Raw genomic sequence first — 19,904 nt, 5'->3', positions numbered from 1 at the left:
TTGAAAAAATCAATCTGAACATATTAATGTATGTAATTATAATTGAATATTGAATAATTTGTTTATTTTATTTTTATTATATAAATAAAACTTACTTCTGTGTTTGGATTAATCGATTTAAAATAAGTTACATGCGAATAAAATATGATAATTATACTTGTATTGACTCAATAACAATTTTATAATAGATGACGTTGGTATTCCTGGTATAATCTTTTTTTGCGTTATATGTTGACACGTTGATGTTCCGGCTGGATACAGATGGTTTAAAAAGTGAATAATTATAACTAGCCGGTAATTCTGATATAAATATGAAAGTATAATAGGTGTTGAAAATGTAGAAAGTAAATAGAAGATATTTAAAGATATTTTAGGTTTTTTTTTTTTTAGATACAGAATATCTTTAAGCGAAAGTAAACGAATTTTAAAAAGAATACCATTGAATTTATAGCAATTGACAGGAATTAAATATACATATTTTCATAATGAAGCTAAAAAATATAGGAAATAGATTAAAGGATGAAAATTTAGATCTTAGTTTATGTGACCTGGATGAAGTGCCTGTGGAAGAAATTGTAAGTGAAATATTCCATATAAGTTTTTTAAAGAATTGATATTTTTTCTTGATATGATTACCATATTTAATAAATAATGTAATTAATTAAGTATTTTATTGTTTAATTTATGTTGCAGGCAACTGTTAGAAAACTGACATATTTAGACTTATCTAATAATTTCTTAGTTACATTACCAGTAAGTCTTTTACTAAGCATTAAACGATATTTTTATAATATAAAAATGATTATAATTTCAAAAACAATTTTTTTTTTTCAGAATAATTTTGTCATACTTAAACAAATATTAAAGTTAGATCTAAGTAAAAATATGTTAACGGAAATTCCTGAGAACTTTGGTGAAATGACGCAATTAAAATATTTGGATCTGTATGCTAATCAGGTATTATAAAATTTGTTTTGCATATATAAATAAAAAATAACTGCAAGTTATTGTAGACCATTGTTACAGATAAGCCGTTTACCTTTGAGCCTCAGTGAATTGAAGAATCTAAGATGGCTGGATTTAAAAGAAAATCCATTAACACCTTCTGTTGCAAGTATTGCTGGCCCATGTAATAATGCAGAAGAGTGTAAAAATTGTGCTCGTAATGTTGTAGAATATTTAAATAATGTCAAACGTTCCGTAGAAGAGGAAAAGTTACGTAGACTTAATGCTAAGTTAAATAGTAAGCTTTTTTTTTCTTAATATTTTATAAATTATCTATTTATTAATGTTATATTTTTTAATGTTATTATTTCATTATTTTGTTGTCTTATAGAGATGTCAGTAGTTGCTAATAAAGATAATGATAATGATACAACAAAAAAAGAATCAAAAAAGAAAAAAAAGAAGAAACAGACGGACAAAGAAGTTGAAAAGAATTTGAATAAGAATAAATTAGAAGTGGAATGTAAAGTGTCTGAAAATATAGAGGATAAGATTGATAGTTCAAAAGAAACATTTAATGAGCAAAACCAAAAGCATTGCATTTCTGCTGGCAAGTATTTTCAATATTTTACAATAATTTACATTAATACATTATTTTAATCATATTCATTTATTTACTTTAATGCCTTATCATTTATATTTAGCACTATGTAGGATACTTACTTCATTATTCCTATGGACAGTCATATTTGGCATTGCCTTTGGCTCTTTGATAATAATCCTTCCTCTATATAATAAAGAACTATCATATACAATTATGGATTATATAGAAAAGCACACAGGTGTATTTCTGAAAACTTATCAAAGGTATGGCACAGAATTATTACAAAATAAAAGCCAGATTTTAATGAAATGGATGAATCATGCTTGCAAGACTATAAATGATATTTACAATGGTTACAATTTAACAGATATTATCTAATATTATCTATAACAATATATATTGTAGCCTTTGTTTGTAATATCATTAACCTGTGCGTGACATCAGATATATCTCAGACAGGATGTATTTTATTATACATTATTTTTCTTAAATTTATTTTAGCTCATGATTCACCACTTATCAGTAGAATGGCACATAACACTTTTGATATATTACATTTTAACTATTATATGATTTATTTTTATAAAATAATGCACATTCAGTGTTATTGTAATTTTTTTTCTTTTTTCATATTATATCAAATCATAGGTATTTTTACTGTTGTAAGTATAATATCTACATGGTATATATGGATTATTTTTTAGAGATGTACGAACAGGGAAAGAAATAAAATTTCGTATATAATATCAACATATTATAGTCTGTTCCAATCATTTACATCTCAGGACGATGTATTTAATCCATAAGTTTTGTTCATGGATGTCGTTGGTACTGCCCTTGGAGATACTTTACCAAATGAATTCTCCATTTTATTAATTAATTTCTGAAACGTATTCTTCCGAGAAAAATTCTGTTGCTCTTCATAACAATCAAGATCTGTAATCTCGTTAGATACTCTCTTATTTGTTACAGAACCGATGGAATCACTTGATCTATGCTTTCTGCTAGTTACAAATCTATTCCATGACCTTTTATCTGGACTAATAGATGTTCTCGAAAGATCTTGATCCTTGTTCTCCTCTGATATTTCTTTCTGACGTGCCGTGAAATTTGCTAAAATAGCTACGTCGTCATAAATTTGTTCTTCCGTTTGAGATTGTTCAAGTTGTTGCCACGTATTGTTTCTCGGTAACTTATAATGTTCACAGTCGTTCGATATCCTTTTTTCAAGTTTTTGAATATCAGATTGGATTTGTTCCTGTTGGAACGAATGCATAATTTTTAATATAAATGTAAGTATAGAGATAATTCTATCGTCATATACTTACATTTTTTTTCTCATGACATCCGTTAACATCATCATAAAATTCTTCTTGAACAGGCAAGATTATTGTTGGTGGCTTATATGCAGGTCTCGGTGGTTTATATACAGGTCTCGGTGCTGGCGGACAAGTATATTCGGGCATTTCATTGGACGTGGACGTTTCTTTAATAATCAAATCAGAGACATCGTCGTACGTAGTCATTTCCTTTTCCTGAATAATTTGCGAAGGCGGCGTCAGTGTTTCTCGTTGAGCGACTATTATCTTCTCTTTTTTTTGTGGCGATTCTTTCTTATTTCTCATTCTATCCAAAAATGATTTTTTATTCGGTGTTTTTTTTTGTACTTCTTCATTTTTATCCTTTGCCTTATTACCAGGCGATGGAGCATTTATCAGGGTCTATATAAGTAGAGAAAAGGAAAAAAATTGAAAATATATTTTAAATTATCGAATGAATTACAAATTTTAATCTTACCTCAACGTCATCATATGATACCAATGAGGTTGGTGTCTGTGATTCATTAAAGTTGATGACATTTTCTTGAAGAGATTCACAATTCTTTTTCTCTTTTATAACAGAGGAGCTGCTTATATCGTCGTAAGTTTCATCAAAACGTATCATTTCATTTTCCATCGTATTAGATACATTCTCCTCTTTCAATTTAGATTTCGTATGTTTACGATTTTTTCCTAGAATCGTTTGGACGTCATCGTAAGCAGCAGTCATTTTCTTCGATTTTTCAACAATTGTCGTCTCCTTTTGATTCTTCGACACTAAGTTCTGATAACACGTACCATCACCGAGATCTTCTATTTTGTGATAAATATCATCTTCGTCGTCCATCATCTCATACGACGAGATTATATTACTCGGAGGTAACGATGGAAGTTTTCGTGATATACGAATTGGTAACGGAGGAGGACTCGTATTCTCACTCGTTTGAACTTTGCTTTCATGATCAGGTTCAATGGTCTTATTCTCGTTAATGTTCAAGAAGGTCGTTTGTAATTTCGTTGAATCTACGAGACGATCTTTTGCAATAATCTCGTCCGTTTCATTAACTATTCCAGAGGAAGATACCAAAGATACATCTTCTTTTGTATTAAGTCCAAGATCAAGTTTGATCTCGTTAGAACCAACTTGACAAACCATGGCAACCCATTGTTCCATATCTTTTGGCGTTCTTGCGATAAACTATTAATAAGAATATATCATAGATGAATGAAGGAAGAAGTAGGAAAAAGAACAAAAAGAAATAAAGATAATTCAATCTCTCTTACTTGTAATGTTTTATTACCAGGTTTGAAAATTTCAAATGCTGCCTCGCTTCTTTTTTGATCACGTGGAACAATATTAGGCGCTGGTCGACCAGAATAACCGCGAATTCCTTGAATACTGTAAGGCTTATTACTTCGTTCGTTTCCGTAGATCAACAAATGACTTCCTACCAATGCTGAGAGAGAACACGTCAAGAATTTCATTTAAATATGGCTAAACGCAGAAAGAGAGGATACAATTATTTATATTTGTAGATATTGATATATTTGTATATATATATACTTGCCGACCCAATTGATTCGATATTGTTCAAAAACAAATAATTTTTTGCCTTCCTTGCGAAATAATGGTCCACATTTTAAAGATTTGCTTTTTGCCTGTGCACCAGATAAATTGGAATAAATATTAATGAGCGCGTTCTCTTGATATTCTCCAAGTTCTTTCTTTTTATCATCCTCGGTCATCAATCGGAATGTTTCGTAATAATCATAATGTATTTGGGATATAGGACGGTTTTGACTTTGAGATATCGTTTCCTCCATACCGACGTATTCTTGCACGTCGGATACATTTGTTTCTCCAATATTCAAGGGTAACAAACCTTTTGAGCTAGCATTCATATGGAGATAATGTTCAGTTGACGATGCTGTACTTTCGGTTCCCGTAAAAACGCTCAAGGCATTTTTGGATCGTAACAATAAATTCTCTCGTATGGTCTCCATTGTACCCGATAAATTTGCTTCTCGAAGAAATTCGAGAAATTGTACGATCTCTGCGAATTATGATAATAATCAAAAATTAAAAAAATAAACAAAAAAATAATTTCAGTCAATCAATAAGACTAATAAAATAAATAGTTTTTTTAGTCGACCTAAGTGAAATCAATAAAAATAATATAATTAAATAAAATAAAAAATTCTTTTAGTCGAGTAAAAAAAAAAAAAAAAAAAAAAAAAAAAAAAAGAAAAACATTTTTTAGTCGACTAATGAAATTAAAAAAAGATGAAGATAAACACGAAATTCCTTTAATTGACTGAAGAAATTAGACTGAAGAAAATAAAGAAGTCTTTTAGTTTAATTAACACGTACCATGAAGTATAACAGTGAGTTCTGCGTCAAGGCCCATTTTTCTTTTACGCGTTGTCTACTCGTGGAACGTTAAGTATTGTTATTGTTTCCACTTTTTAACGACGTTGATTTTTGTTCCAACGATTACACATCGAGATTCTATTCGATGAATATAATCATTACGTCTATAAGCATCGTCTTGGATCAAACAATCGAGTATACACTAATATAGTGTAGTCTATCGTTTTTAACACTTAAAAAAAGAAAAATAGAAAGTAACGAATTTCATGAAAACTCAAAACAAAAAAGAAAAAAAAAAGAAAATAATCTTCGGATAAACGAATTTTACAGACAATATTACTATTGTCTTCGTTACATTTGATTCGTACATTTAATTCGACAGGAAGAAGGTATCTCTGGATAAGACTTATCAAAATATTTACATATGGACTTATCAAATATTATAAAAGAAATATTCTCTTCAATAAGTTTCTTATATCTTTTATTTTATTTTCTTCTGTTTTTCCCCCCCTTTCTTTTTTTTCTTTTTCTTTTTTTTTTTTTTTTTTTTTTTTTTTTTTTTTTTTTTTTTTTTATTTAATTAATTTCCTCGTATGAAAAGTTAAATGAAATTTAATTAAACGAGACAAATTTTTCAATCAAATTTTCGTAAATCATTTCTATCCACATATACTATGATAAAATATTCTTTAACATTTCTTTTTATGTATTCTTGTTTATTTTAATTAATTTCTAAGTGTAAAAAATCGAAAAAAAAAATTCACGATAGGAAATAACAAATTTAAATGAAACCAATTTCAATTTTGATTCGTATATATTAAAATCACAAAGAGAAAGAGAAGGAGAGAGAGAGAGAGAGAGAGAGAGAGAGAGAGAGAGAGAGAGAGAAACAGACAGATAGACAGACAGATAGACAGAGGATAGATAGAAAGATCGCATCCTTTTTTTATTGTTTCAACGAAAACACGATGTCTAACGAACGACGAAACATTTCCATGTAATAATTCGATGACTTGCTTAAAACTTAAACATACGTATTTTACCGGTCAAGGATCATTCACTATGTAACGATATAATAATAATAATTTGTATATTTCTCTTACTAAGTTATTCACTTTGCACGATGTTTAATTAACTTTGTCATAATTCTTTCGAAGTCACTATGCATTTACGAAGAATAAAATATTTAATATTTCATATTATTGTCATAATATCATAAGAGAATATTATTTTTATCAAACTCGTCACGATTAAAAGTCATTCTCGATGATGGATAAATTGAATTTATCTGATATCACTGGTGAATAAGTTTGATACGTTCTCGAACACAACTAATATTGATACTTGTCACGAATACTCATTTTCAATCGTTACTACCTCTCACTTCGAATGGAAAGAAACTCACTTTGCGTGTCTCCTTTCGGCTTACATTTACGTAGAACTAACATATACATATATCGTTGAAATTCGATGGGCGATGTCTACAAATGCGGGAGCTTAGACTCCCGCAAAGACTCTTTCTCTCTCTCTCTCTCTCTCTCTCTCTCTCTTTCCCTCTCTCTTTCTATTTCTCTCTCTCTTCTTCTCTTTCTCTCTCTCTCTCTCTCTCTCTTTCTGCTATTTTACACGCCTTAACTTCTGATCCTCCTGTACAGTTCTCTTTAACGAGCTGACTCAGAACCTCGGCGCGCTTCTTCCTTTTGTCCCTCCACACTCTATGCCGCAATCATTTTCAACGACTGCAACGACTGACGAGAACGAAGATGACAATGTCGTTGCCACTGCCTCCGAGCTTCCTAACTTCAACTAACTTACAACGAGAGAGAGCGAGAGAGAGAGAGAGAGACAAGCGTTAATTGATTTCAATTCTGATTAATTGCCGGAGTAAAAAGATGATATTTGTCTTAGTCTTTTGAAATGAAACATCGTTTCCTTTCCCTTTTTTCTTTCTTTCTTTCTTTCTTTCTTTTTTTCTTTCTTTCTTTTTTTTTATTTCTTACATTTGTTAAATCTAAGATTTAAAAAAAGATATATATATATGTATATATATATATTTAATTCATAATGCGAGTCTTTTTTTTACATATTGTATGTAAATAAATAAATAAATAAATAAAATACGATAGTATATATATATATTAAAAGTAAACGCGTAAAAAGAGACGAGATATGATCCAAATAATTCGTTTAGGGAGAAATTTTTTTTCAATGGGTTTCCCAGGGTGCTTTACCCCTTAATTTTTCCAATGTTTTAGAATACACTTCCTTTCCAATTTCAGTCAATTCTGGCCATGGATCGGCTTTTGCTAATTCCGCCTCGGCGTCAACTTCCTTATGCATTTCTTTTCGTATTTCCTAATATGATAAGAATTTAAAATCAAATTATAAATGTCAATATTATTATATATCATTAATGTATATATACAATAAAGAGCAAAAGTTTCGGAATAATCAATTATCTCAGAAAATATTGATATATCATTAGACTTCAGTTACAATAATATGTAATAAAAAATGCGTATTTCCATTTAAGATTTTTTATATGGATCTTAATCGTGATTTTCAAAGTCATTGCGAGATCAAATAATTATAATCAGTTAATAAATTTTTTTTTAATACCTTAGTCTTCTAAGTGCAAGATATATTTTGATATATTTTTCCAATATATTAATATTTTCTGAGATAATTGCACGTTTCCAAACTTTTATTTCTCACTATATATATGTATATACACACAATGATTATTTATTATTTATTTATATATTTATGTATATATATGTATATATACATCAACTTCATTTTGAGTTTTCAGTCCATTATCAACGACAAGTTTTGTGAAAAGCAAGATAGGATCTTGTTCACTTTGTACGGATTTAATTTCATCTCTGGTACGATATCCAACACCAGGATCACTCATGCTATGTCCATAATAACGATAAGTTGATACTTCTAAAATGATCGGACCATTATGAATTGCATAATCTCTGGCAAATACTACAGCCTCTCGAACGTTAATCACTTTCATTCCGTCGACCTAGAAAATTATTTACTATTAAAAGTGATTTCAATTTTTCATGATTTCAAAGTAATAATTTGTAAAAGATTAATGGGATTAAAATTACCTTTATACCAGGTATTAAATCACCTCGAGTGTAGAACTTTGTGTTAGCTGAATGACGATGGAGCTGTGTACCCATGGCATATTGATTATTCTCACAGATAAATATGGCCGGGAGATTCCATAATTTGGCCATATTCCATGTCTCGTATATCTGACCTTGAGAGGCTGCACCGTCACCGTATAATGAAATGGATACTCCGTCAATGCCGTTATATTTATGGGCAAATGCGAGACCTGTACCTATCGGTATCTTTTACATATAAAATATTTTTGTTAAGATTTTTTTTTTTTTTTTTTTTTTTTAAGTTAACTTCTAATTAGTAGCTGTATAGTCTAATAACTAATCGAAAGAAGAACTAATCGAAATGAAAGAGTAAGAAAGATCGTACCGACTTAAATTTTTTCTTCTAATATAAAACGTGATTTATGTGAACATTTTGGAGAATAAAGAGAAAAAAAGATTTATTTTTATTAACAATGAAATTTATCCAAGATTACACAAATATAGATATTATGACGTAATATAATTTTTCTTAAATAAAATAATTGCAAAGAAATTACAAAATAAAATGTTTCAAATTGAGGCAAACGAAAATTACATTAAAAAAACAAAAATATTACTCAATAATAAATATGTTATTAAATAATAATGTTCTTTAATCAATAGTAATATTTTTTTCTATTAGCCTATTCACCTGTCCACCGACGATTCCTTCACCTCCATAAAATTTTGGTGCATACATATGCATAGATCCACCTTTGCCTTTGGAAATACCAGTTTTTCGTCCCATTAATTCTGCCATAATTGTACGAGCAGATCCACCGAAAAGCAGAGCGAAAGCATGACAGCGATAAGCTGTTATTAGAGTATCATTGTCCTTTAATGCCATTTTGCAGCCTATTGCAACAGCTTCCTATCAATATTCAACGATGATTATTACATGTATTACTATATTGAACCATATAACGTCATATCACGTTCATCTACTTACTTTTTAATATTAATTCCCTATAATACCATGTAATGACACGAACTTTATTATTTAATATTCGAAGTTTTTCATGTTTTTTTAAATATAAGTTATATTTAGTATAGTATAACTAAGTAAATTTATTGAATAATATAAATAATAATGTATAGTATGTAAAAGAACATTTGTTTAAAAAACCAATAGGATCTTGGAGATATTTGGATATATTTTATAAAATGAGATACCCAGAAAGAGAGTATAGTATTATAATATATAGTACTGTTATATTTAATAATATGTAATAATCCTTTTTGTTCTCTCTTCGAAAAATGATTCACAGAATGAAACAAGGGAACAAAAAATTTTAATAAAAAAAATGGTTCAATTGTTTTGAGCTCACTTGGCCAGCATATAAATGACAGAATCCATTGATCAATCGCAACCTGTACATCTCAGCTATTTTATTTTCCATTCTTCGTATATAGTGCATCGTTTTCAAAATATAAGTGGCATCCTCATCATTGAATGTTGCCTTTTGCGGTGGTCCTTTTTCTAATTTATAGAGATCATAACTCTGTAAATAACCAAAAGAACTCTGTTAATCGAATAGGACAGCTTTGTCGATGGTACATGCAGTAACGTTATCAATCCAAATAACAATGTCGAGATCTCGAGTAACTCCAATGACCCATTGTGTCAACTCTTAAGATGAAATTATGATTGAATTTAAGATTCGTCAATGACGTAAGCATACCATTTCTACAGTCGCTTCTTTTGCCATACCACAATTGAGCGATAAGAACCATGACTTGACCATAAGTAAACGTATATGTTTTAGAGGATCAAATAACCGGAAATACATATTTCTCTCTTAAACAGATTTCTTATACTTCAAAAATATATCTCCATTAGCAAATAAATATTTGTTATATGCATAGATCAACAATAATTGATCATACAATTATGAGTATTTATACCATGAAAAAGTTATTTACTAAAGTTAGAATTTATCCTCGTTGATTCGTAAAGGATGATAGAGGATCATTTTTTCTCTTTTCGGTTTTTTATATTTAAAAAACAGTACTAATAATAATGAGAAGTAATGTGCAAATAATATTATATATATGTGGATATTTTTTTTCGATATATCGAAGGAAATCGATTTTAAAAAGAAATCAGCCATATAGTACTCGAAATACATATATGATAAAATAATACACGATGTTACTGTTTCTCTTAAAATATTTATCTTTCTTCTTCAAATGCCTGATAATATGTCTTAATTTCAATTTACGATATACAATAAGTAAAATTTCAATTTACAATAAGTAAATAATTGCGAACGGTGTAGTTTAGTTCACACAAATTAAATAAGATGTTCCGCGACAAAATACGTCGCTTAGATCGAACTTTTCACATAAAAGTGAAGTATTAATGAGAAATTCATTATTCGATATAGCATATAATCAAAGCGTGTAAATGTAGACATCTGTATAATTATTGACATCCCTTGTGACTGTTATTGATACCAAGAGAATCATAAATGACGAGACTATTATTGAACTAAATATGAGTAGCTCAGTCAGGCAAAGGGGATTTCCCTATTTTATTGTATTCTCGACATCCTATGAACGTGATGGATTTCTTTGATGATCGTCACTACGCGATCAATAAAGGCATGTTATCATTATTGGACCAATGGCCTTATCAATCGATTAGAACAAAATACATCGGTTTGATAATTTTATTCTTATTAGCTGGAACACAAATTATAGCTAAGGTGCAGAATTTTCTTTGTATATTATTCGAATAGAAAATCTCACGAAATAGATAAAAATCATTGTTTCTTTTATAATACAAAAATGTAGAGCGCTATATTTAATAAGCAATACAATTAAATTAATTTTTTTTTATTCTCTTCGATTCTTGAACGCAGATATGCGCGACTGTTGCTTCGTTTAACGAAATAGACGTAGTGTTAAATGATATGTCCCCATTGATTGCTAATTCAATTGCAACAATAGAATTAATAAACACTGCGATAAAACGGAAAAGGTATTGAACTATTATATGGTATTGCTTATAAAGTAAAATTAATTTCAGTATAATTGTTAGATATGTTAGCATTATTGTCGATTTATTTCAATTTAAAAATGAAGGAAAGAGAGACATAACTTATGTTATTATACGATTGAAGTTAATATAAAAGGGAAAATTGTTAACCACAGATAAGAAAACTTCTAAATCGTGTGCAAATAGATTATGCTCTTTATTCACTACGGATGTTGAAATGAAAATCATACTCGAGTATGTCGAAGATGGAAGAAAATTTACTATTGCGTATAGATGTAATTAATTCAGTTGACAATGATTATAACAAATTTTTTATACGTAATGTTTATACGTAGCAGTTCTTCTTGTGTAAATTCAATTGTTTTGAGTAACATGATCGAAACAAGTGAATGAACATTTATACATCACGTTGAATATTTTGTAGATCGTCGAAGATATTATTATTTTATTATTTTACATTCTTACGCGGTTACTTTTATATCTAGTTTTACTATCGCTATTATGGATACAATGATTGTAATCTCCGTACAACATGCTTGTCGATTGTTTACAACATTAGGATAACATTCGATATAAAATCTGTGCATAAATAAGATTATTTTCCTGTTTGTCTTTTTTTTCCGTTCGAACTTTGTGAGATCTCATCAATTGATTGAAGTTTTTGAAAAGATCAAAAAATCGATCTCAAAAGTTTTGAATGATCATCGTATGTGATATCAGATGTCTATCATTTGAAATTAAAAAAAATGTATACTTGTAAAGAGGAATTATGTGCTATATCAAGTTATGAATATACAATTTATATAATATATAAAAAAACAATAATATTATTAATAATAATAATAATACGTTGCATCATTTTCATAACATCAATGAATGTAATTTTCTTTTAAAAACAGTAAGAGAGCACGTAAAAAGAATAAGTCGTCTTTTAGGATTTCTCATTAAATGTTTCGTCAATAGTTCATCTATTTATATTATCTTTCAGATAAATATGTTCATTCACATTGAAAGAGATTTATTGTGTCGAATTGAGAAGAAGTCCTTCTCAGGAAGGAATGCGTGTCTAATTAGTTGAAACGACCGATTGCTGCCACACAACTTGGCATAGACGTTCAAATGTTAAATACTACTTATTAACCGTAATAACAAACGTAAATATGGAAATCCTACAATTATATATCACTAGAGATTCTACTCTGTTGACTTGAACAGCTTCAAAGTTGGAAATGGGTGGATTAGACGAAAAATTCCTCTTAACCTTGTACCGTTCTGGAGGCAAACTTCTGAACTCTGCACACTACTTATTTACTATTATATTACACTTTGAATATATGCTTATGACTACAGAAATATGATTTACCAAGTGTAATTGTTGATACAACTATTCACTCACGAGACGTAGTAACTGCTAAATGTGTCCTAACTTATAAAAGAATATTCTCGATGTTTTTCAAGTCAACCACCTGAATAATGCATCAGAAAATAAAAATAAATTTATCACAAAATAAGATTAATAAATTTCATTGATGTCTATTCGTTATACCCTTAAAATTCGATCATGTGTCTTGATAGTAACAATATCACTTCTTCTGGTAAATATTCTTCTTTATATATCAATAACGAGAAGACCTTTCCACAATTTTTTAATGCATGATTCTGGGATCAGAATCCAATATCTTACAAAATATATTTCTATCTAACATTTCTGTCTGAAAAAAATCGAGAAGATATAAAATGCATACCAGCATCTATGCTGTATCTTGAAAAGTAAAGTCGCTGTTGTAAAATCAATCTTTTTTTTAAAATCAACGCACAAAATATATCCAAGAATAGGTTTAAGATTTAGAATTTAGTACTAGATAAAAAAAAAGGAACAAATTTACAAGTAAGAATTAAATCTCTTAAAAAAAAAATCTTTTTTTTTATTTAAACAACTTACATCTTAAAACATCGTACACAGCCCGAATCCACGTTGCATCTCAGCTTCGTTGTCATAACAAGGTTGATTTCCTTCGATATATCGAAGGAAATCGATTTAAGAAAATATTACCCATATAGTACTCGAAACACATATATAATAAAATAATAAACGATGTTACTGTTTCCCTCAAAATATTTATCTTTCTCCTTTAGTTGCCTGATAATATGTACTAATTTTAATTTATAATATAAATAAGTAAATAATTGCTAAAAGTGTAGCTTGGTTCGTACAAATTAAATAAGACGTTCCCTGTGTCTACGCAACAAAATACATCGCTTAGATCGATCTTTTCACATAAAAGGAAAGTGATTGAGGGATTAAATATTCGTCATAGCATGTAATCAAAGCGTGTAAATGTAGACATCTGTATAATTATCGACATCCCTTGTGACTGTTATTGATACCAAGAGAATCATAAATGATGAGACTATTATTGAACTGACTATGAGTAGCTCAGACAGGCAAAGGGGATTTCCCTATTTTAGTGTATTCTCGACATTCTATGAACGTGATGGATTTCTTTGATGGTCGTCACTACGCGATCAATAAAGGCATGCTATCATTATTGGGCCAATGGCCTTATCAATCGATTAGAACAAAATACATCGGTTTGATAATTTTATTCTTATTAGCTGGAACACAAATTATAGCTAAGGTGCAGAATTTTCTTTGTATATTATTCGAATAGAAAATCTCACGAAATAAATTAAAATCATTGTTTTTTTTATCATACAAAAATGTAGAGCGCTATATTTAATAAGCAATACAATTAAATTAATTTTTTTTTATTCTCTTCGATTCTTGAACGCAGATATGCGCGACTGTTGCTTCGTTTAACGAAATAGACGTAGTATTAAATGATATGTCCCCATTGATTGCCGATTCAGTTGCAACAATACAATTAATAAATACTGCGATGAAAACGGAAAAGGTATTGAACTATTATATGATATTGCTTATAGAGTAAAATTAATTTCAGTATAATATGTTAGATATGTTAGCATTATTGTCGATTTATTTCAATTTAAAAATGAAGGAAAGAGAGACATAACTTATGTTATTATACGATTGAAGTTAATATAAAAGGGAAAATTGTTAACCACAGATGAGAGAACTTCTAAATCGTGTGCAAATAGATTATGCTTTATTCACTACAGATGGTGAAATGAAAATCATACTCGAGTATGCCGAAGATGGAAGAAAATTTACTATTATTTATATAGGTAATTAAAAATTTCAGAAAATTTTCATAGAATATATTTTCACATTATATATTCTTAATGTTTATAAATCTGCATTTTTGCAGGTTTTTTTCTGGTATCAATGCTTATTTTTATAATTCCACCATTGAGAGCTATTAGTATGAGTAGCATAAACGGTACGATAGAACGACCATTTGTTCATCACGTTGAATATTTTGTTGACTCTCAAACATTTTATTATCCTATTATATTACACTCTTGCGTAACTATCTTTATCTGTGTTTACATAATCGTTACCGTCGACACAATGTTTGTGCTATTGGTGCAACATGCTTGTGCATTGTTTAAAGCATTAGGGTAAAATACTACTGTTTCATACAAAAGCTATGAAAATGCATATATATATATATATATATATATATACATATATAAATATTGTTACAAATATTATTTTACAGATATCGACTACACTATATAACCGAAAATGGTGACGATATTATGGTGATAGATTTGAATTCTTCAAAATCAAATGATAAATCTTATCAGAATATTTCCGAATGCGTTCGTAGACATCGAGATGCAATAGAGTTTGTAATATTTTATTTCAATCATTTCAACAAATTTAGTATTATCTAAGAAAAATGATAATGTTGATCGTTCACATTTATTAAAAGTGTTTGATTCTTATATGAAGGTTTGCCAATCTTTTGGAATCCTATTATTCTACGTCCCTTTTTCTCCAAGCAGGATTCAACATGATTGAACTAAGTATCACAGTCTTTCAGGTATAGAATCAAGTTTCTATGTTTTTAGGCAATCAATATGCAATTCTGACGAAAACTTATGTTTAGGCTACGATAAGTGTGAACGAAACTAAAGAGCTTTTTCAACAAGTGTCTGTCTGTTACTCAACATTAACTCACATCTTGTTTCAATGTGTAAACGGGCAACGTGTTATTGATCACAGCGATCAAATGCACGAGCATCTGTAAGTAGATATATTTTATAATTCGATCATTTTATATAGCTTTAATTTTTCAATTTTTTTAATTTCTTTTTTTTATTAGAACATAAGTTGCTTCGACATGTAGACACAAAATGTTTAAGGAAAATGAAAAAGAAGTTATCATTAATTTTCATGAATTACAGAATAAATATGAAGTGGTATCATACATCATTACGCACAAGAAAAGTGATTTATCTCATGCTAATTAGATCACGAGTATATTGTGTGCTAACTGCTGCAAAAATGTTTAACATGTCTATGGAAACATTCAGTACTGTAAGAATCGTTGTTTCTTAGAAATCTTGTGTTAACATATATACATAATAACATCATCTCTTTTCTTTTCAAGATTGTACGCACGTCAATATCATATTTCACCGTTTTACGCTCAGCTTAATAATTTCGTAAATGAGACATTGTTTAATTTTTTATGGAATCTTATGATAAATCATAAAATTATATTTTAGAAAAATACTATAGTAAAATATTAATGCGACATTTCTGATTCTTTATTTATAAATTTCCAAATTTATTTAATGTTTTCTTATCTAAATAAACACTTTAATTATAAATAAAATAATATTTAGTAAAATTAGAATAGTATACATTAATAAATAATAATGATTACTAAAAATAATAATCTTTGACCTGTAACAGACTTAAATTATATACACTTTCATAACACCAATTTAAATTATTCATTTTTAATTTATTGAGTATAAAAGTACCTATCTTCCGATTATCTTCGTACGATATGTAGAATGAATACAAACTTCTTTTCCATTACAATTGTTAACTTCCTGATCAATATCACCATCTACTGCAATGAATTGACTTCTATATACTAAATAAATAAGTAAATAATTGCTAGCCGATACTTCGCACAAATCAAATAGGGATATTCCCTTTGTGACTGAACGGCTAAATACGTCACAAAGATCGATAATCTCACGTAAAACGAAAATGACTAAGCAATTAATTATTCATTATAGACAAGCATGTAATTATCGATATCTCTTGCGACTCTTATTAATACTAAGAGAATTCTAAATGAGATAGTTACGAGTAATTCCGTGAAGAAAAATAGTTCTCGAACTGGCAGTGTACTCTCGATACTCAACCAACATCATGGATTTCTTTGATCATCGTCATTTCGTGTTGAATAAAACAATGTTACGCATCTTAGGTCAATGGCCTTATCAATCGTTTAGAATAAAATGCATCAGTTATATATTTCTATTCATATTTGGTGCAACACAAATTGTAGCTAAGGTGCAGTATTATCCATGTACATATATTATTTGATTAGAAAATCCCATAAGATAGATTTGAATTACTTTTTTGTCGTATACTTACGAACATTATATCTAATGATCACTTTAATATATTTGAGATTTTCTATTTTTTTCGCTTTTTTACTACAGTTGTGCGCTATTATTACTTCACATGATAATTTAAACGTTGTACTAGAGGACTTAGCACCACTATTTTCCAATTTTTCTTCTGCAATTAAAATAATTAATATTGGAGTTCAAAGGAAAAAGGTATATAGTTAACGTATGTCATTATTTTTCAAAGAAAATTTGTCATTTTTGACATAAATTTGTAACTTAACAAAATAACTGTGAGTAACATTATTAATATTACTTTCCTTGAATATTTCATGAAAACGAAAGAAAAATATATATTAACTAGTATACTATTGAAGTAAATATATCATAAACTTCTACATAAGAAATTATTAACTACAGGTGAAAACAATTCTAAATCGTATAGAAACGGATTATACTTTTTTCACTACAAATTCTGAAAAGGAAATTATATCGAAATATGCCGAAAATGGGAGAAAATTTACTATTTACTGTTCAGGTAATTAATGCATTTTAAAATGATTATAACAAATTTTTTATACACCATGTTTATGTTTCTTTTCGCAGCCATCTTTTTTGTGGCAATGTTACGTTTTATGATTGTACCACTGAAGGGAATTTTTAGAAAGGTGAACGACACGAGTGAACGACCAATGTTACATCACGTTGAATATTTTGTAGATACTCAGAAATATTATTATTTAATTATTTTCCAAGCTTACGTTGTTTACTTTATCGTTTGTTTCTCATTTGCTATGACGGACACATTGTTTGTGGTTTTCGTGCAGCATAATTGTGGATTATTTAAAACATTAGGGTAAAGTCCGTGACGTTCGATATATTATCTATATGATAATTAAGTATTATAATAAAAATAATTATTACAGGTATCGACTTTCTCATTTAATTGATGAAAAAGTCTTAGATGATGATGTCTTAAATCCTTCGAAATCAAAAGATAAATATTATAAAGATATTTCCTTATATGCCCTCAGACATCAGAAAGCAATAGAGTGCGTAATTTTCTAATATTTTCATTATTTTTATATTATTTATTCATGAAATAAAAATTTGGATTTATTAAAAATTTTGACATTTTCTATAAAGGTTTGCTGAACTATTGGATTCATTTTATTCCAAAACTTTTTTTATGATATCAGGACTTAGCATGCTTCGAATAAGTGTTACTGGTCTGAAGGTGTATAGTCAAATTTTCTTTTTTAATAATCAATTGGTCATTTCTAACTATAGATGACCTTTCTGCAACACGATTCAATTATACAGTTTTATAAGAAATTACATATATCAGTTTTGTGTTATATGGAAACAGTACTATATGATACATCAAAACCCCATAGAAAATTTCATGTGAAATTTGACATGCTAAATTGAAACAATATTAGCGATCAAAAAATATACATTAATTTAAAATACAAATATAATATGAAAGAAAATCGAGAATTTAGAAAAAAATTACATAATTTATCCATATTTCTTTACGCTAATGTTCGTAATAAAGCAATACTCATAATATCAATGATTGCATTATACCATCAATATTAATTGTTCTGTAGAATGCTTCTTATAGTCTGTATATTGAACGATTCATGTCAATTTTCCTACTGCATCGTATTAATACTGCGCACCTAGAATATTGTGTTATATGATGGTATTTCAAAATTTGTCTAATGTGTTACATAAAAATCGTATTCGTGGAGTATCGTGTTATAAGAGGTTTGCCTATGCACTATAATATCATATTTTTAGGCTGTACTAAATGTCAACAATCTTAAACAATTTATTCAAAATATGTTTATTTGTTACACGGCTTTAATTCATGTCTACTTTGAATGTATGAACGGTCAACGACTTATTAATCATAGTAGTGAAATGCACCAACATCTGTAAGTATTTAAAAGTATTTGTACACTCGTTGTTTTTAAATGATTGAGTACTGTCGAGTTTATTTCTGATTAGATATTAATTTGATAGATAAAATCTTTCAGAGGATACGGATAAAAAATGATTATTGTAATTTTTGTCGATTATAGAATAAATACTGAGTGGTATCGTACATCTTTACGAACAAGAAAAGTAATTGCTTTGATGACACTTAGATCATTGAAACCTTCTATACTAACAGCTGCAGGACTATTAAACATATCATTGGAAACTTTTAGCTCTGTAAGAATTATTATTTTTTATAATTTTGTATAAATATGTTTTCTTACTAATTTGATTTTTATTGTTCAAGATTGTTCGTACCTCAATTTCATACTTCACTGTTATGCGATCTTTTCAATGAAAATTTGAACTATGGAATTCTATCACTAATTGCTAAAATGCAGAACAACACACCCACCCACCAATTAATTTAAAAAAAATAGTATTGACAAGAATATGTGTATAGTTATCTCTATATAATTTCCAAAGTTCTTTTTGAATTTATATATCTTTACATATGTATATTGTTAGAAGCCTCAATAGAATAAAACTGAAATTAACAAAAAAGAGTAATAATTATCATTACATCATAATTTTTGATTTTTATAAAATGTAAATATAATTTAAATCCAAATATTTTCAGTGTTGACTTAAATTATAACAATCAGTCATAGACAATGCAAAAGTATTAAATCCGAAATAATTTAATCCTATCCATTTATTATATACAATAAGCACAAACATCTTTTGCTCTATCGTTTACTTTTGGATTAATATAAGTAATTAATAAAATAGATTGATTTCGAAACACAATATATTTAAGCAAATAATACTTGGCAGAGCATATTATTTCATATAAATTAAATAAGACATTCCTTGTACCTAAACGATGCTTAATTAATTAATTGTTCATGCAAGACAAGCGTATAAACACAAACATCTATAATAAGTATCTACATCCTTTGTGACTCTTACTGTTAACAAGAGAATCTTA

At 28.4% G+C, this 19,904-nt stretch overlaps 4 protein-coding genes across 9 annotated transcripts; 2 read left to right on the top strand and 2 right to left on the bottom strand.

Annotated features, from left to right (window-relative positions):
- Positions 1–174: 174 nt before the first annotated feature.
- On the top strand, positions 175–16,008 carry LOC124951315 (leucine-rich repeat-containing protein 59). Its single transcript, XM_047499550.1, has 12 exons — positions 175–294; positions 391–575; positions 694–753; positions 835–957; positions 1,027–1,243; positions 1,337–1,555; positions 1,650–1,812; positions 15,049–15,177; positions 15,285–15,375; positions 15,442–15,578; positions 15,740–15,872; positions 15,946–16,008. The coding sequence occupies exons 2-12, from the start codon at positions 486–488 to the stop codon at positions 15,991–15,993; spliced, it is 1,410 nt and encodes a 469-aa protein (XP_047355506.1). The 5' UTR covers positions 175–294; positions 391–485; the 3' UTR covers positions 15,994–16,008.
- LOC124951313 lies at positions 1,505–7,015 on the bottom strand. Of its 5 annotated transcripts, none has more exons than XM_047499546.1 (7): positions 6,870–7,015; positions 5,240–5,377; positions 4,437–4,922; positions 4,153–4,325; positions 3,347–4,066; positions 2,878–3,270; positions 1,505–2,807 (listed from the first exon to the last, which is right to left on the bottom strand). In XM_047499546.1, the coding sequence occupies exons 2-7, from the start codon at positions 5,274–5,276 to the stop codon at positions 2,331–2,333; spliced, it is 2,286 nt and encodes a 761-aa protein (XP_047355502.1). In that variant the 5' UTR covers positions 5,277–5,377; positions 6,870–7,015; the 3' UTR covers positions 1,505–2,330. The 5 variants fall into 5 exon arrangements, with proteins under 5 accessions (XP_047355502.1, XP_047355497.1, XP_047355499.1 ...); XM_047499541.1 differs by having other exon boundaries at positions 5,240–5,471; positions 6,343–7,010; XM_047499543.1 differs by having other exon boundaries at positions 6,343–7,010.
- Positions 7,286–13,636, bottom strand: LOC124951321 (pyruvate dehydrogenase E1 component subunit alpha, mitochondrial-like). Of its 2 annotated transcripts, XM_047499560.1 has the most exons (6): positions 13,347–13,636; positions 9,732–9,905; positions 9,056–9,274; positions 8,362–8,610; positions 8,028–8,273; positions 7,286–7,594 (listed from the first exon to the last, which is right to left on the bottom strand). In XM_047499560.1, the coding sequence occupies exons 2-6, from the start codon at positions 9,819–9,821 to the stop codon at positions 7,445–7,447; spliced, it is 954 nt and encodes a 317-aa protein (XP_047355516.1). In that variant the 5' UTR covers positions 9,822–9,905; positions 13,347–13,636; the 3' UTR covers positions 7,286–7,444. The 2 variants fall into 2 exon arrangements, with proteins under 2 accessions (XP_047355516.1, XP_047355517.1); XM_047499561.1 differs by lacking the exon at positions 13,347–13,636 and having other exon boundaries at positions 7,459–7,594; positions 7,976–8,273; positions 9,732–9,971.
- Positions 16,009–16,446: 438 nt separating the features above from the next.
- On the top strand, positions 16,447–19,472 carry LOC124951318 (odorant receptor 13a-like). The gene is made up of 9 exons (XM_047499556.1): positions 16,447–16,868; positions 17,021–17,140; positions 17,348–17,465; positions 17,534–17,783; positions 17,854–17,979; positions 18,074–18,164; positions 18,734–18,870; positions 19,018–19,150; positions 19,221–19,472. Exons 1-9 carry the CDS (start codon positions 16,725–16,727, stop codon positions 19,269–19,271), a joined length of 1,170 nt encoding a protein of 389 aa, XP_047355512.1. The 5' UTR covers positions 16,447–16,724; the 3' UTR covers positions 19,272–19,472.
- The last annotated feature ends 432 nt before the right edge of the window (positions 19,473–19,904 follow it).

The sequence above is a fragment of the Vespa velutina genome, chromosome 8, assembly GCF_912470025.1.
Source record: "Vespa velutina chromosome 8, iVesVel2.1, whole genome shotgun sequence".
NCBI lineage: Eukaryota > Metazoa > Arthropoda > Insecta > Hymenoptera > Vespidae > Vespa > Vespa velutina.
This window is presented reverse-complemented; position numbering and strand designations above follow the sequence as displayed.

Bases quoted from the DNA above. Each gene is read 5' to 3' on its own strand.
- LOC124951315 (XM_047499550.1), top strand. From the start codon at position 486: ATGAAGCTAAAAAATATAGGAAATAGATTAAAGGATGAAAATTTAGAT. The intron at 576-693 runs GTAAGTGAAATA...TTTATGTTGCAG, and splicing joins AAGTGCCTGTGGAAGAAATT to GCAACTGTTAGAAAACTGAC. The intron at 15,579-15,739 runs GTAAGTAGATAT...CATGAATTACAG, and splicing joins GATCAAATGCACGAGCATCT to AATAAATATGAAGTGGTATC.
- LOC124951313 (XM_047499546.1), bottom strand. From the start codon at position 5,276: ATGGGCCTTGACGCAGAACTCACTGTTATACTTCATG. The intron at 3,271-3,346 runs GTAAGATTAAAA...CTACTTATATAG, and splicing joins TATCATATGATGACGTTGAG to ACCCTGATAAATGCTCCATC. The intron at 2,808-2,877 runs GTAAGTATATGA...TCGTTCCAACAG, and splicing joins GATGTCATGAGAAAAAAAAT to GAACAAATCCAATCTGATAT.
- LOC124951321 (XM_047499560.1), bottom strand. From the start codon at position 9,821: ATGCACTATATACGAAGAATGGAAAATAAAATAGCTGAGATGTACAGG. The intron at 8,611-9,055 runs GTGAATAGGCTA...TATATGTAAAAG, and splicing joins AAGGAATCGTCGGTGGACAG to ATACCGATAGGTACAGGTCT. The intron at 8,274-8,361 runs GTAATTTTAATC...ATAATTTTCTAG, and splicing joins ATTTAATACCTGGTATAAAG to GTCGACGGAATGAAAGTGAT.
- LOC124951318 (XM_047499556.1), top strand. From the start codon at position 16,725: ATGGATTTCTTTGATCATCGTCATTTCGTGTTGAATAAAACAATGTTA. The intron at 16,869-17,020 runs GTGCAGTATTAT...TTTTTACTACAG, and splicing joins CAACACAAATTGTAGCTAAG to TTGTGCGCTATTATTACTTC. The intron at 17,141-17,347 runs GTATATAGTTAA...TATTAACTACAG, and splicing joins TTGGAGTTCAAAGGAAAAAG to GTGAAAACAATTCTAAATCG.